General features: G+C 40.6%; 1 protein-coding gene across 3 annotated transcripts in view; it reads left to right on the top strand.

Annotated features, from left to right (window-relative positions):
- Positions 1-6,040, top strand: part of CNKSR3 (CNKSR family member 3) — a 108,111-nt gene extending 102,071 nt beyond the window's left edge. For all 3 annotated transcript variants that reach the window (XM_037819873.1, XM_037819866.1, XM_037819882.1), the window contains one exon: positions 3,539-6,040. In XM_037819873.1, coding sequence (XP_037675801.1) covers positions 3,539-3,837 — 299 coding nt within the window. In that variant the 3' untranslated portion in view covers positions 3,838-6,040. The remainder of the gene's footprint in view (positions 1-3,538) is intronic.
- The last annotated feature ends 11,616 nt before the right edge of the window (positions 6,041-17,656 follow it).

Genomic DNA, 17,656 nt, shown 5'->3' with positions numbered 1-17,656 from the left:
TTTGCAATGCTGAAACAGAGAGGAGAAAGTTAAAGTACAATAGGCCTTAGATACTAAAAGGAAGAAAAAATCCTAGAGTCCTAACCTTCCCCGTTGATCAGCCCTTGACACCAGCAAGGGGCTGGGTGAGGCTTGTCACCTCAGAATCTGATTCCCTGGATTACACTCATGGGTTATGCTAATATGATAAAGCCAGGAGAGGCTGGCGGTTCAAGACACCTTTAGCAGGTGTAGGGAAATCCATGGAGCAGTCAGCAGGTGGCAGGACTGTCCTTTGTTTAGATTTAGAAACAGTGACATCTTCATTGCCATCCCTTTGAGCCCTGATTTACCCTTAAATTTCCTTTACATGTTGAGAGATGGGGCAGTGGGGGAGGAGGAGTGTGAAATTGGGAGATGGAAAAATATTTGACCCCCCCTCCTCCCCCTTCCACATTTTGGGGGTATGATCATTTTAGAATGAAGGGTATTTGCACAATAGGCTTCTTTTTTTTTTTTTTTTTTTAAAGAAATAACAGCTCTATTGAGGTATAATTCACCTACCATAAAGGTTGCCCTTCTACAGTGTCAATTCAGTGGATTTTAGTTGATTCACAGATTTTTGCAGCCATCACCACTATTTAATTCCAGAACATTTTTATCACCCCTCAAGAGAAACTTCATGGCCATTAGCAAGCACTCCCAATTTCTCCCTCCCCTCAAAACCTGGAAACCATGAACCTTCTTTCTGTCTCTATGCATTTGCCTGTTCTGAACATTTCACAGAAATGGAATCATACAACATGACCTTTTTTTTTTTTTTTTTTAATCTTCATTTTATTGAGATATATTCACATACCACGCAGTCATACAAAACAAATCGTACTTTCGATTGTTTACAGTACCATTACATAGTTGTACATTCATCACCTAAATCAATCCCTGGCACCTTCATTAGCACCCACCCAAAAATAACAAGAATAATAATTAAAGTGAAAAAGAGCAATTGAAGTAAAAAAGAACACTGGGTACCTTTGTCTGTTTGTTTCTTTCCCCTATTTTTCTACTCATCCATCCATAAACTAGACAAAGTGGAGTGTGGTCCTTATGGCTTTCCCAATCCCACCGTCACCCCTCATAAGCTACATTTTTATACAACTGTCTTCGAGATTCATGGGTTCTGGGTTGTAGTTTGATAGTTTCAGGTATCCACCACCAGCTACCCCAATTCTTTAGAACCTAAAAAGGGTTGTCTAAAGTGTGCGTAAGAGTGCCCACCAGAGTGACCTCTCGGCTCCTTTTGGAATCTCTCTGCCACTGAAGCTTATTTCATTTCCTTTCACATCCCCCTTTTGGTTAAGAAGATGTTCTCCATCCCACGATGCCGGGTCTACATTCCTCCCCGGGAGTCATATTCCACGTTGCCAGGGAGATTCACTCCCCTGGGTGAACATGACCTTTTGACAATGGACATTTTTAAAAGTCACTTTCCTCCTTTGATTACAAAAGCAAAACAAGTATATTATCAAAATCTAGAAGGTGCAAGAAAATACATTTCACCTGTAATCTGCTTCCCCAACTAGGAAATAATCGCTGAATGTTTTTGTGTATCTACCAGTCATTCTTCTATTTACCTAGAAAAATGTATAAAATGGAAGTAATAGATACTCATTAATGCTGTGTAAAACGAACATTGTCTAATGATATGCCACATTTTTCTAGAACATTTTTTAAACACCTGTATTAGCAGTTCCTCTATGGCTAGAACACCTATTTGTTCATTCTGCTACCATTGGACATTCGGGTTATTTCTGTGTTTTCTAAATTATAAAAAAATGCTTCAATAAGCATCTGTGTGCATGGATCTTCCCACATCTTTAGGAGCAGAGTTTCTTGATGAAAAGGCTGCTGCAACACAAACAGGGAACCTTAATGTAAACCAGGGACTGTAGTTAATAGTTTAATTACAGAAATGTTCTTGCATCACTAGTAACAAATGTTCCACACCAATGCAAGGTATTAATAATAGGGTGGTATATGGGAACCCTGTGTTTTATTAATGATTTTTCTGTAAACCTAAGACTCCCTAATAACAAAAATTTTTAATTAAAAAATAAAAAGAATGCTACGTATTGCCAAAGTGCCCTGCACATTAACTTTTTTTAAATTTAGTTCAGTTTTATTGAGATATATTCACATATCGTATAATCATCTGTGGTGTACAATCAACTGTTCATAGTACCATCATATAGTTGTGCATTCATCATCCCTATCTATTTTTTTGAACATTTTCTTTATACCAGAAAAATAAAAATAAGAATAAAAAGTAGAAGTAAAAAAGAATACCCAAATCATCCCCCCACCCTAATTTTCATTTAGTTTTTGTCCCAATTTTGCTACTCATCCATCCATAAACGACACAGGGTAGTGTGATCCATATGGCTTTCCCAATCACATTGTCACCTCTCATAAGCTACATTTTTATACAATCATCTACAAGATTCATGGGTTCTGGGTTGTAGTTTGATAGTTTCAGGTATTTACTGCTAGCTATTCCAATTCATTAGAACCTAAAAAGGGTTGTCTATATTGTGCATAAGAGGGTCCACCAGAGTGACCTCTTGGCTCCTTTTGGAATCTCTCTGCCACTGAAGCTTATTTCATTTCCTTTCATTTCCTCCTTCTGGTCACGAAGATGTTCTCCATCCCACAATGCTGGGTCTGCATTCTTCCCCGGGAGTCATATCCTACATTGCCAGGGAGATTTACACCCCTGGGAGTCAGGTCCCACATAGAGGGGATGGCAGTGAGATCTCCTGCCAAGGTGGCTTAGCTAGAGAGAGAGGACCACATCTAAGCAACAAAGAGGCATTCGGGAGGAGACTCTTAGGCACAATTATAAGCAGGTTTAGCCTCTCCTTCCTGCACATTAAGTTTTGATTCATCCTCTTGAACACCCCCACTCTCATCCCAGGGGATGTACAGGCCTATAGGGCAGGACAGTTCTTCCTTGTTCAGAAATGACCCAAGCATTTCAGGGCACTAAAATCCTTGAACCCCATCAATTAAAGGTGTGTGGAGCCTGCCCTTCATTCACCGTGATAAACAAAGATATTACCCTCCTCCTACCCACCCCCAATTTCTGAATGTCCCTCAGAGATGCTTCAAGATTAGACCACTGCCCTAGAGGTGCGGAGCAAGGACCGGTAGGGAAGGGATGATGTAATTATAGGGCTTTCTCTCTTTGCTTTTGGATTTCAAGTGGAATTATGAAAATTCTTACACCAGTCAAGAAGTGTGGGTTCTCTGATTCTGCTCTTCTGTTGGGTACCGTCTCAGGTAGTAAAGCAGCTTGAAGTGAGATGGTCCTCTCCCAGTTCTGCTTTCTCTACCCCTAATAGATTGCCTCTTCCACTGGAGTGGGCTTGGCCATTTGGGGAGCTTCTAGCACGGCCCAGGGAGACCCAGCTCTCCAAGGAGGCCAGAGAGGAGGGCCTTCTGAACAGCACTGTGTAAAGGAGTGTCATTTAATGGAGTCATTGGCTTTGTCTGAACACAGGTGAGGATGCCCTGTGCCGGTATTTCAGTAACGAGAGGATCCCCCCCATCGTTGAAGAGAGCTCCTCTCCATCCTACCGCTTCTCAAGGCCCACGGCCGAGAGGCACCTGGTCCGTGGGGCAGACTACATCCGGGGGAGCAGGTGCTACATCAATGCGGATCTCCACAGCAGCGCCACCATTCCATTCCCAGAGGAAGGGACCAAAAAGAAACCTGTTTCCTCCTCCGCCAAGTCCTCTTCCACTGAGCCATCACTCCTGGTCAGCTGGCTCACTCGGCTGAAACTGTTGACTCACTGAAGACACCCTCTTTGGGCTCCTCTTTGGCCCCTGCTGCCAAGTGCCTTGGTTCCTCAGTCGACAGACCTCTTCTTATTTTCATCCACAGTATTACGTAGCGACCTCCTGTAGTTTCATTTTCTTTGAAAGTCATATACTGCCCTTCTTGGAATTTCAAACACGTTGGATGGGAACGGGTCCCAAGGATCATAGGTAGTGGCCTGTGGTGGCAGAACGAGGATAATGAGGAGAGTGCTTTTTTTGCTTCACAAGAGTGGAAAACAGAGTCCGTCTGTGAGGGTGGAGCTTTGGGTGGCTGCTGTGGACGGTCGTGGGCTGGAATGTATGGTCCTCACAAGGAGCTGGGGGCACAGTTTGCTTTGGGGGGCGCTAAAAATGGTGGGGCATTCTCTTGACACAAAGATGTGTTGGCTTCTGGTCCAATGTCTTCACCTGAAAAAGCCAGTGGAGAAAATGTTTTGTCTTGATTTCTAAAGCTATATACCATATTTGTAAGTATAGCAGCTTTGACTTTGAAATAACAAGTGGGAAGTGTCTGATGCTCTTTCAAAGCGGAGGTTTAAGTGTAGGTCTGTTCCACTTGGTTAATCCCCTTTCCATAAAATCTCAGTACTGTATAGGTCAGTTAATACAGAATCACCTGAACACGTTTAGATACAGATTCTTACTTGCAAGGAATTTTGTTGTTATTTGCCAGGGGTGTCATTGATTGTTGTTATATATTATTGTCTTTAAGGGAAAAAAGCTATACAATTTGCTGTCAGCCAAAGTATCATTCAGAAAAATAAAGCAACAATATTTAGGTTTTTGAGAGATACATTGGTTCACATTTTGACCTGCTCAATATCTATCTTCCAGAAGAGAACATACAGTTCTTCAAAATTATACACATCTTGCTAATGAGAAATATCTTGGAAAATCTCATGGTCACTAATTTTCAACTAGCATCAGGTATTTTGGAAATGTGTGCCTGGATATTAACTCTTGTTTAAACTGAATGTATGATATTTTGTTAGAATGGAAAAGTACTATCTTGTTAATTTAAGTGTTTTAAATATAGTTGTATATTTTTCTTACTCTTAGCCACATGTAATTGGAATATTTCTGTGTTGCGTCATACTTGAAGCTAATGAAAAAGTGTTCACAGTATTTTCAGATTTACAAGTGACTACCATGGCCATTCCCACCATGGGAGCTATTGTTAAAAAAGAAAATAAATTCTCCCAAGCATTTTGGGATTTTGTGGATTAGAAATGGAGAGGCTGAAGAAGCATGTGTAAAGGAAAATTACAACAGAGGATATTTTTAGCCAGAGCTGGTATCTCCTACCCCAAAATACCCTCTCCACACACTGCTGGAATTATTCACTTCGCTGCAATGCCTGAAATTCAACCAGTTAGAGATTTACTGGAGTTAGGAAACATCTTCCCTTTAAAATGTCTGGTGAGGTTAAAGGAACTAGCAGCCATTCACATATTAGTATAATTGAATTTGGTCAGGTTGCTTTCCTATCAAACGGGATCAAAGGGGCAGCAAACTGAGGGATAGAAGAGGCTTGGAGTGAGTGATTTGTTGGGTGCTTAGTACAATATAAAGGCAGAGCATGGGTGTGGGGAGGTCTGGGATTAGCTGCATCATGAAATAAATAGCTTTGGAGGTCTCATCTGGCAGGTAGCCCGTTTCCTGTGGGGAAAATGTCTCTTGTGAATGAAATGGCCAACTTCAAGTGAGTTTTCCAAAGTCAGTTTTAACTGTAGGCAGTGCCCACTTAAATTCCCTTCTAAGAGGTGTTTTTCAGACCCTGTTCCTGAAGCCTTAGGGGAAGGCGAGAGAAGTTTCTGGGGCCCTGACTTCAGTCAACCTCCATAGCTTCATTTTTATTTATTTTTATTTGGGACTTTCTCTTGAATTGTGTTTGAAAAATGTATTGCTGCTTAAAAAAAAAAAAATGGCTTGTAAACCTCAACTAGTGACCTGAACAATAGCTTAATACTAATTTCTCAGAAATTTGTGGAAACTGCTTGCCTCAGTAGTAATCCAGGCTTCATGGTACATGAACATGTGTTTTCAAAGATGCAGAATGATGCTTTTTGATGTGATACTTTAAAACAGTGATTTTTTTTCCAAGTCTAGCAGACCCAGCTCAACATCCACCCTTTTTTATAATCAATAGTTTATAATAAACATCATTTTACAATCCTCAGATGCAACTCATGGGTAATAAAACCTAGCTTCACACATAAAAGCTTCACCTCCTTTACTATTCTGAAAGGAAGCTGATAGGTTATAGCTGACCTATACACATACACACACATCAATATGATGTGCTGACTGCTATAAACAAAGATAAATAATGATTTTCATATGACAGTGCTCTAATGTGATTATATTTCAAGATGTAATGAAACAGTGAAACAAGGAGCTTACTTGTGCCTATGTATGAAATGACCATGAATGTAGCAGCTACAGGTGCAGAGCAGTTCAGACCCGCTATGTTGACAACTCAATACCAGGAGCAGGATTGATGACAGCAACATGATTTTCCAGAATGCATCCAGTTCTTGATAGTTCTAAACCAAACAGAGGACTATAATAGCTACACCCATATGGTGTTTCCTGGGTGCCTGGACTTGTTCAAAATACTCTGCATAACAACTTTATGAGTGGGAATCACTGTACACCATGTACAGAACTGATTGTGTGTGTGTGCAACATATATATGTAAATAGTAAATATTATGAAAGTTATGATAGGAATTAGCTCATGTGACTATGATTATTGAAAAGTCTGAATTCCATACGGCAGGCAGCAAGTTGGAAACTCTGATGAAGGTTTTGATGAATCTCCCAGAAGAAGCTGACTGGCTGAAGTAGAGATAGAAATTCTTCTTTCTGGCTGCTGAAATCATCAGTTCTCCCTTTAAGACTTTCAACTGATTGGATTAGTGTTATCTCATTGCAGAAGACAATCTCCTTTGTTGACTGTAGAAGTAATCAGTCATAGATGCAATCAACTGACTAATGATTTAAATCCATGGAATATCCTCACAGTAATAATCAGTCTAGTGCTTGCTTGACAAAACAACTGGACACCATAACCTAGCCAAGTTGACATGTGAACTTCACTATCACAGTCCACCCCTTTCCAACTTGGTACCCAAACACATCTCCTTAAAACATACTTAATCTCTAAATAAAAACAGTAACAGTCATACTTTTGCCTAACATAATTCAGCTGTCCTGTGTACAACTGTAAATGGACTGATCCTTTCCTCAGAAGAGGGTGCAAGTTCTTTGGTAATACTCTTAAACTGTTATTTAAATACTATTGACATAAAATTAATATAATTTATGTTATACGCTAAGGGGATAAGATAGGGAAGATAACAAAGATACTTGCTTTTTGTATATATACAAACATTCCTAACAAAACAAGGAAGAAACTCATAGCCATTATAGTCATTGTTTCTGCAACTGGTCACGTGAACATAGCTCACATATATAACTACCTTCTTCCACTACCCATTCCATTTTCCATTTACTCTCAGCAAGCACCTCAGCTGGTCTTGAGTCTTTGTCTGGTGGGGTACTCACATCTTCATTCCTGAGGAGTCTTAAGCCACTAGTGGTCCTGTCTGAAGTGGGTTGTTGGAGTTTTCCATTGACTTTAATCACAGGGTGTGGTAGTACTAAGAGTACTAACAAACGTCTCTCGTTGTTGAGGTGGATCTTCTGTATTCCACACAAACTATTCTTTACCTCTGATTTTTCCTTGATAATCAGGCTCAGTCTCCCCAGCCAGCATAATAATTCCCTCCTTTGTCTGTTGATTCAGAGGCATGAGGAGCACAAAGTGGCCAGGTGGCAGTCCTAACTTCCAGATCAATGGAATCGTTGTGTCTCCTGGTGGAAGCACCTCCTTTTGGAACTAAGACCTCCAGGTCAGCAGAGCATAAGGTCACAAGAATAGGAAACAAAACTTTTTCTAGTGGATCATGAGGGGTAACAGTGAGTGGTGCCACTCCCATTTCTACCTCTTGATTCCTGGACCCTAGAATCCTGGCTATGGGAGATTCTCCAGGGAAACAGAACTGAGAGATTTGTGTGTGTGTATATATAATATATTATATATATATATATAATGTAAATATTATAAGATTTATTATAGGAATTGGCTCATGTGACTGTGGGGATGGATTCCACAGGGCAGTCCAACAGCTGGGAACTGATGAAGGTTTTCAATGAGTTTCCCAGGAGAAGCTGGCTGGCTGAAGTAGAGATAGCAGTTCATCCTCTGACTGCTGAAATCATCATCAACTGACTGATTATTTAAGTCCATGAAATATCCTTACAGTAACAATCAGACCAGTGCTTGATTGACCACAAACAACTGGACACCATAACTTAGCTGAGTTGACACTGTGAACTTAACCATCACAACCCCATAGAGTGAATGTTGATTCGGAGCACATATAGCCTCCTGGAGCACAGTGCCCCAGTCCTGCAAGGTCACCAGATTGGTGCTGAAATTGAGTCCTCAAAGGGGCATTCCACAGTTCTGTCAATTCAGTGGCTTCTGAATGATGGGAAACATGGTAAGACTAGTGAATTCCATGATCATGTGCCCTTTCCTGCACTTCATTTGCTGTGAAGTGGGTTCCTTGATCAGAAGCAATGCTGTGGAATACCATGGTGGTAGAAAAGGCATTCTGTAAGTCCATGGATGGTAGTTTTGGCAGAAGCATTGTGTGCATGGAAGGCAAGTCTATATCTTGGGTATGTGTCTAGTTAGTAAGAGTAAATGCTTCCCCTTCCATAATGAAAGTGGTCCAATGTGATCCACCTGCCACCAAGTAGTAGGCTGATTACCTCGTGGAATAGTGCTATATTGGGGACTGAATATGGGACTCTGCTGCTGGCAAATTGGGCACTCCACAGTGGCTATAGCCAGGTCAGCCTTGGTGAATGAAAGCCCATGTTGCTGAGCCCATACATAACGTCCATCCCTACAACCATGACCACTTTGTTCATGAGCCCATTGGGCAATGACAGGAGTGGCAAGAGAAAGAGGCCAACAGCCACAGAATGTGTCATCCACTTGACTATTAAAATTTTCCTCTGCTGAAGTCACCCTCTAATGAACAATCACATACAACACAAGTATCTTCATGTTTTTCAACCATTTAGAAAGGTCTATCCACATACCTCTTCCCCAGGCCTCTGCCACCAATTTTCCAATCATGTTCTTTCCAAGTCCCTGACCATTGGCCACAGCCCATGAATTAGTATACAGACACACTTCTGGCTATTTCTGTTTCCCAACAAAACAGACAACCAGGCGGACTGCTCAAATTTCTGCTCACTAGGAGGATTTCTTCACTGTCCTTCATGGATGTCCCAGAAAGGGGCATAGTGCCACTTTTGGGTATTACCTGTATAACATGCTGAACATGGATAAACCAGGACCCAGTTTTCTCTTCCTCAGACAACTGTTTATAGGGAACTCCCTAAGAGGCCATAGTTGTGGGCTGGTAAAGAAAAGGTAATGTGACATCGTGGAGGCCATGGACATTCGAATCACTTCCTCGTGTAATTTACTCATGTCTTCAGGGCCTGCTTAAGCCCAATTTCATATATACCATTTCCATTTGATGATAGAGTTCTGCTGTGCATGCCTGACTTTGTGGCTTATTGGGTAAAACAACACCCAGTTCATGATGGTCAACTCAGGTCTCATGATAACTTGGTGTCCCATGGTTAAGCATTCAGTGTCTACCAAGGTCTGGTAACAGGCCAAAAGCTGCTTTTTCAAAAGGAGAGTAGTTCTCTGCAGAGAATGGCAGGGCTCTGCTCCAAAATCCTAAGGGTCTGTGCTGTGATTGTCCTGTATGGGACTGCCAGAGGCTCCAAATAGCATCTCTTTGCCACTGAAACTTACAGCACTGGATCTGCTGGATCATATAGCCCATGTGGTGGAGCAGCTTGCACAGCAGCCTGGACCTATTGCAAAGCCTCATCTTGTTCCAGTCCCCACTCAAAACTAGCAGCTTTTTGGGTCACTTGGTAAATGTACCTGAGTAGAACATCTAAATGAGGAATATGTTGCTTCCAAAATCCAAAGAGACAAAAATTGTGCCTCTTCTGTGATTGTGGAGGGACCAGATGAAACAGCTTATCTTCACTGTAGAAGGGATATCTCGAAATGCCCCACATCTCTGGACATCCAGAAATTCCATTGAATTTTTGTTGGAATTCATCTCCCGCCCTCTGACACACAAATGCCTCACCAGTAAGTCTAGAATTGTTACTACTTCTTGCTTACTAAGTCCAATCAGCATAATTTCATCAATATAATGGACCTGTGTGATGTATTATGGAATGGAAAAGTGGTTAAGTTCCCTGCAGAACAGATTAGGACATAGGGCTTGAAAGTTGATACACCCCCAACGTGAGATAGTGAAGGTGAATTGCCGGCCTTGCCAACTGAAAGTAAACTGCTTCCAATGGCTTTTACTAATAGGTACTGAGAAAAGAGCATTTGCCGGATCAGTAGCTACATACCATGTGTTGATTTGCTCAAGCAATGATACCATTTCTGAAGCAGCAGCTGCAATTGGAGTCACCACCTGGTTAAGCTTACTGTAATCCACTGTCATTTTCCAAGATCCGTCTGTTTTCTACACAGGCCAAATAGGAGAGTTGAATGGAGATGTGATGGGAATCACCACCCCTATATCCTTCAAGTCCTTGACAGTGGCACTAATTTCTGCAATCCCTCCAAGAATGCTTTTGATTTACCATTTTACTAGGTAGGGCCAGTTCTAGTGGCTTCCACTTGGCCTTTCAAACCATAATTAGCCTTCACAAATCAGAGAACCTGCATTCCAGAACTGGGGAAATAATCACAGATTGGGTTCAGGAACCCACTGAGCCCACCATGAGATGTACCTGACCTAAAACTCCATTGGTCACCTCATATCCATAAGCCCCTATTCTGACTGGTGGACTACAGACATGTTTGGGGTCTCCTGGAATTAGTATCAGTTTTAGGCCATAACTAATAATTCCCAAAATGTCTGATCATTTCTTTTTCTCCAATTCATAGTCACTTTGGTAAAAGGCCATACATCCCTTTGAGGAAGGCTGGGAGGAAGATTAACAGTGTAAGTTTTTGGCAGTGTGGTAGGGTCTTTCCCCAAGGGGACCCAGTTGTCCATTCAGGGGGTTCTGGGTCTGTAAACTGTATCAATTCTGTTGATTGAGGGTCTGTAACTCTCTGTATTCATGATTCAAGTTAGACTTTTGTTCACTTGACCTAGAATTGTTCTGCTTATGCAGATCAAGTAAGAATTTAGTAGACTGTCCACCTATTTCACTTCCAATTACCCCATGATCAACCAGCCAACAACATAGGTCTGTGAGAGTCAGATAGTCTGATTATTGCTTTGACTCTACTGTCTATTATGGCAGCTATGTCTGTCTTTGGCAATTAAGTGCTGCCACTTGGCACCTGCTAACCCAGGATCCAGACATCCCATTGTGTTTAAGGATCCAGCATCAGTGACAGCAGTTCCTATAGTAATATTTGACCTTCAGAGAAGAACGGCCCTAGAACTCTTCAGGGATGATGGAGCTGCTCTCACAAATTCATTCCTCACAGTCCTGGTGAAAGGTGTGTCCTCTGGACATTCTTGGGGTGGGTGAGCAAGTCTTCCATGATAAATCCACTCTTACACTCCAGTCTTTCTAAGCATCATACCAAGATACCAGGGCAGTTCTGGCATTCAACTGCAAGTAATGCAGGCAACCTTTTGGGCCATGCTTCACCCAAACACCTGAACAAACTGTTGGAGCCCTTTTCAACCCCTTGAGCTACAACACCAAATCTGGAATCTCTGCTTATTGGTCCCATATGAATAAATTCGGCCAATCCATTTTTACATTCTTTCAAGCAGTCTTGAGCTAGGAATTTGAAGCCTTGAGTTCATCCCTTTCTTTAACTGATATATCCAGCATATTTAGGAACAACCAAACCAAAATCATTACACTTTTTAACTTCAATAAAGCCTATTAAGTTATCAAATACACTATTATCCAGAACCTTGCTTTTTAACAGTATATGAGTAGCAGTGTCCAATGGTGATATTTTGCATATGTCTATTGCCAATTCACACCGTGGACTATCAGTGCCATCTTGATCATGAGAAATAGTCATAATTTTAATCAGATTAGAGAACAAATTCCAAAAACTCAAGAACCAATTCAGAAATGACATCCTTAAGATTCTATTTCTCAAGAATCACTGTCAGTACCAAAATGTCTACTAGTCAGAATTCTCCAGAGAAATACAACGGAGAGGATATTAATGTAAATATTATGAAATTTATTTTAGGCATTGACACACATGACCGGGGGGATTGGCAAGTCTGAGTTCTGTAGGGCAAATCACAAGTTAGGAACACCAGTGAAGGTTTCGATGAACTCCCCAGGAGAAGATGGCTGGCTGAAATAGAGAAATTCTGACTGCTGAAATCATCACTTCTCCCTTGAAGGCCTTCAACTATTTGGATGCAACTTCTCTCATTGCCGAGGGCAATCTCCTTTGTAATCAGCCATAGATGACAACTGACCAATGATTTAAATCCATGAAATACCCTCTCAGTAACCCACGCCAGTGCTTGCTTGACCAAAAACTGGACCTTGTAACCTAGCCAAGTTGATACATGAACTCAACCATCACACCCCATCTACACCTGAGGAAGTTTTCCAAGGGTATTCAGCTAACAATGGCAGAGCTGGGATTAAACCAAAGCAGTCTACTTTGGAGGCCTCGCTCATAATCACTTTGCCATCTGCCTTTACTTAATTTATTGATCACTAATTGCATTTCTGAAACACTCAAACACATTAAAAGTGGGCTAAAAATTCTTTTTGTGCTTACATGTAAAGTGCATTAGATCCTCTACTCAGATCCTTGTAAATGGGTTTTTCATCTACATGAGTATTTGGAAGGATGTTTGAAAGTTGTGCTGTTGGATAACAGTTCCATGTTCCCCTTCCATTATATGCCAAGCGAGGCCTTCCCCATCAGTGGCACTGCAAGTCTCACATTTCCAAAACTGTCCCTATGTGGAGGCACCATCCCTTCAAAAACAACTGGTATATCATGGAGTTGTATTTCAGTCTTCATGTTATGTATTTGTCCATTTTCAGTCTCTCTTTCTCTTTCTCCTCAATTGTCCGTGCCCCACTCCCCCCAAACCCAAAGTGTAAGAATTTGTTTTGTGAGTTTTTTTAATTTTTGTCGCCTCCTGCCCCCACAAAGTCAAGCAGTTGTTCCCTCTTGCCAATATACCAGGAATATTCATAAGTTTGTTAGCCCTCAGGAAACTCTGAGGTAGTTACACATAATTTTTACCCCTCAAAGAGGTAGAATGAATAAATCTCTTTGTTTGACATTTGAATATGGCCAGCAAAGAATTTATATCACATTGTTATTTTTTTTGCCACTGTAGGCATAAATGGGATAAAGATTTAGGCTAACTCGGATGTTTCGCACCTATAATACACATGGTTAGTCTTTACAGACAAGCAGTTCACCTTTTTGCTCCCATCCTTCGTAGTAGAATCACAGCATTATTTCCTTTGGGATGAGACTACTGCAAGCTACTTCCTTGGAAATTCTATGGAAGGCAGACTTCTTGTAAAGGAATAAACCACTCTGGTGTGGCCATGAGTTGGCTTGGCCTATGAGATTTAATTTTATTCATTTTGGAGTTACTTGTGATTATGAACTTTTTAGACTTTCATGCGAATCAGCTGGAAAACAAATTATTAAACACTATATTGATTAAAAACTGACTTAAAGAGTGCATCAAAAGATGCCTGATCTCAGAACATGTTTTGTGATACTTAAAGTTACTTTAAGGTATATTTTATAACCTGGAAGGTCTGGGATTGGAAAGAAAAAAAAAAATAATGTTAATTTTTACCTTTTACTCCCATTTCATGTGCTGATAGGTCTGAGAAGAAATGGAGAGAGAAATTATGGGAGAGACAAAGGGAACTGGAAGAAGATTGTCAGGCCTCTGCTTACCTTTGGTTTTTTGAGTTGTGCGTGTACAATGAGTGTGTCAGACAGACAATGAGCACACAGATCACTTGGAAGCTCAGCGGATACAAACATTTATTTCAGAAGATAAATTGCAATTCGTCTGTGCCATTTAGTTGGGGTGAGGCTGGGGCTACTTTACTTATGGTGAATTTCCCAGTACCTTCTCTGATCTCTTGGGTTTGTTTCACCCATCTGTTATATTAGACCATGTGAATTTGTGGATATTTGGCCATTTTTCCTGCATAATTGGCAGTTCATATGATTCAATCTAATAGATTGCAAAAGCCCAGAGGACAGAGATTATATATTTTCTTCCTTTCTCTTTCCAGCAGAAGCCAGTGCTGTTTGTTTGTGCCCTGTGTAGCGATTGGCAGCCTTTATGGATCTCCTGCCCCCACTACATTGAAGACCTAAGAATGAATCTTCAATCTGGTCTTATTCATCTGCTTGTTTCCAGGACCTAACACTTGCTAATTCCTAGAAAAAGGGAGTACTATAAAGGCGGATTATTTAAATTGGTCTTTTTTGTGCTCATGGCAATGCCAAGGGTAAACAAAAGTTGTCCATCAGCATTTGGATCAGCAAAGCATTTTTTTTTTTTAATTAGAGTTCAACTTTTGGAGAAGAAAAGATTTAAACCAAGACCTTTGAAGGTTTTGCTTCTACTTTTGATCTTAGGGCATTTAAAAAAATGGAAGGACATTTTAAACTAATCTTGTTTAGAGCACTGTGTTGTATTTGGAAGTGCTACTGCCTTTTCAAGTTGTCTCCTCAATGAAGCAAAGTCAATGGAGCCACCATTGGAGGTCATTTAATAGTTGTAATTGACAACCCAACACACAAATGCCAGGGTGTAAAATCTAGTTCATGTGTGAGCTTTAACTAACAACTAGTTAATTTTAACTGATGCTTTTTAAAACCCTTACTTAGCACAGAGTTTTGTATTCTTAAATGCCGAGGATGGACTCACCCTTTGAGGTCTGGCTGTAGAGGTGACCCCAGGCTCTTCTCGATCCTTCTCAGGACACAATGAATTGGTCTCATCCTGATAGAGGTTTGGCTGTCCTTCTTGGATTGTGAGCTTTTCTAAAGCAGGGTCTATATAACTCACAGGGTAGGCAGAGCACATTTTATTGCGGTATCTAGATGGTAAAATTAATGAGTGTGCAGGCAGAAAAAAAATTAGAAGAAATAGTTGCAGTCTTCTGTGAAAAAATATTTTAATTTTGTATTACGGTCTTTGCAGACTGTCATGTGTAGCATTTCATTACACTGGCTCTCATTCCAAAGGAAAACATTATACAAGGTGTCAGATCTCAATAATATTTATAGGAAGAATAAATCGTGACAGTCAGAAGCAGCTTTTTTTGGTTACAGGATTACAGAAACTGCTAAGAATGTGAGCACTTTCAGAAGTCTACAAAGGGCTCATTTAAGGCTCATAAGGCGATTTCAAATTAGCCATAGAAAAATTAACAGTGGTGGCAGGAGCTAAGGAATGTTCCTATTAATTTAGGCAAGATGGAGGACTATTCCAGTCATATGATGTTAGTTGCAGGAGAGTATTTTGAATCTAAGAAAATCCAGTGTATAAATATGACCAGATATTACCAAGCACTGTAATCCTGAGGGGTTGAGTGATGAAACCACTGAAGAAAACTTGTTGCTGCTGTTTTGGAGAAAAAAAAATATAGTGCTGATATAATCTGAAGCATAAAAATCTAGTTTTAAAAACTGTGGTCCTTTGCTCATTACTACATTGGGCTCCCCTGAATCTGTGATATTCCACTTTGCTGATGAACAAGCCGAAATTTTGCTCCCATATTTAAATGCTCCCATATTTAAATGCCATATTTAAATGCCAAATTTAAATGCCATATTTAAATGCTCCCATATTTAAATGCCAAAAAGATGGCAAGTAGCAGGGGATCTTCAACCACGTTGCAGTTCACCAAAGAAAAATAAATTAAAAAGAGAAGAAAACATCAAATGAGTAAATAAAGAGACTGCTTTGCAAATAACAAACTAATGATGATTATCACTGGGCTCCCTCGTGGTGGCTTTCCCCCGATTAATATGCCTGGATACTTTTACCAAAAGCACTTGTGTAGAATTAACTGAAAATTTAAACTATTCTTCTCGCATTAATTGGGACGTGGGATTGAATTCTATTCTTGGCAACTGAACATACCGGGAGCACACAAATGAGAAAACTCTGCTTTTGTCTTCTCTCCCTCCGTGGGGAGCACTCATCCTGAGCCCCCCAGGAAGCCGGCTCCCGTACTCTGTGTGCCTTCTTTGTACTTGCATCTTTTCACCTTTACTCGCTGACTCTTGGCCTCTTACTCTGCTCCTTAACCTTTGTGTATTCCTGATGCAGCTCAAACCACAACTGCCTCTGTTTCCTGGAGTTGCCCTCTTCATTCAGACCATCGCCCACCATTTGGGTTTCTGTGATGAAAGAAAATACAGAATGTTTATTTGGTAGTTGGAGGAATAAGCGACTAATAATTCAACCCACACAGCCTCGTGTGTGCCAGCTCTCACCGAGTTCTCCCTTTGAACAGTGTGGGGAGTTGGTAGCTCTTGGCAAGGGGTCTGAGAACAGAATTGGGCAGTTACCTGATGACCTTCCTAAGGTTCTGGAGAGAACAGCCCTCCCTCTGTGAGCCTTTCTGTTGTTTCTTTGTTTGCCATTTCATTGATCCATGCTCTTTATTTTCTCTTCCCTTCTATTTCCTTTGGGTTTATTCTATTCTGTTTTCAACATCTTGTATTAGGTTCATGCTGTACCAAAACCCAACATCTCATTGACTTAGCGTAGTAGGAGTTGACATTTTCCTCATGCAAAGCCCACTGTGAATGTTCCAGGTAGGGTACACCCCATGGTGACTCTCCTCCAACCAGTGACTCAGTGACCAGAGCCTCTCTTAGCTTATGGTTTCTACAACTTAGGGCTTCAAAGCAACCCTGGCAGTATCCGTCTGGTAGACTGGGGACCAGACAGAGGGGGTCATGGGAAAGCAAAACAGGATACTTAACCAACTTGGCCTAAAAGTGACAATAATGGCCACTGAAGCTGCAAGGAAGGTTGGGAAATGGACCAATGGTGTCCATTGGTGAGAACTGATGGTCTCTGTATATTTCTTAAGTCAGAACTTACCTCACTAATATACAGCTTTTCTTCTCAAATAGTAACATTTAAGGCTATAAATTACCCCTGAAGCATTATTTTTGTCGTGATCTGAGATGTTGTGTTTTCATTTTCGGTCAATTCCAACTAATTTTTAATTTCCATTATGATTTCTTCTTTGACCATGCATTATTTTGAAGTTCATACATTTTTATGACCTTGAGATAAGGAAGGATTTCTTATGCAAGGCACAAAAAGGGCTGACTATAAAAGAGATGATTGACAAATTTAACTACATTAAAGTTATGACCTTCTCTTCATCAAAAGACACCTTAAGAAAATGAAAAGAAAATCTAGAAATTGGGAGACGATAACAAATCCTAAGGGCTAGTATCCAGGATATATAAATATTTTTTTACAAATTGTTAAGAAGACAAACCAATACAAAAATGAGCAAAAAGCATTTCACAAAAAGGAAACACAAATGGCCCATACGCACAAGAAAAGAGACTCATTAGTGATCAGGGAAATCTAAATCAAAACCACAAGAAGATACTCTATACCTCACTGATT

Source organism: Choloepus didactylus, chromosome 2, assembly GCF_015220235.1.
Source record: "Choloepus didactylus isolate mChoDid1 chromosome 2, mChoDid1.pri, whole genome shotgun sequence".
Classification (NCBI taxonomy): Eukaryota; Metazoa; Chordata; class Mammalia; order Pilosa; family Megalonychidae; genus Choloepus; species Choloepus didactylus.
This window is presented reverse-complemented; position numbering and strand designations above follow the sequence as displayed.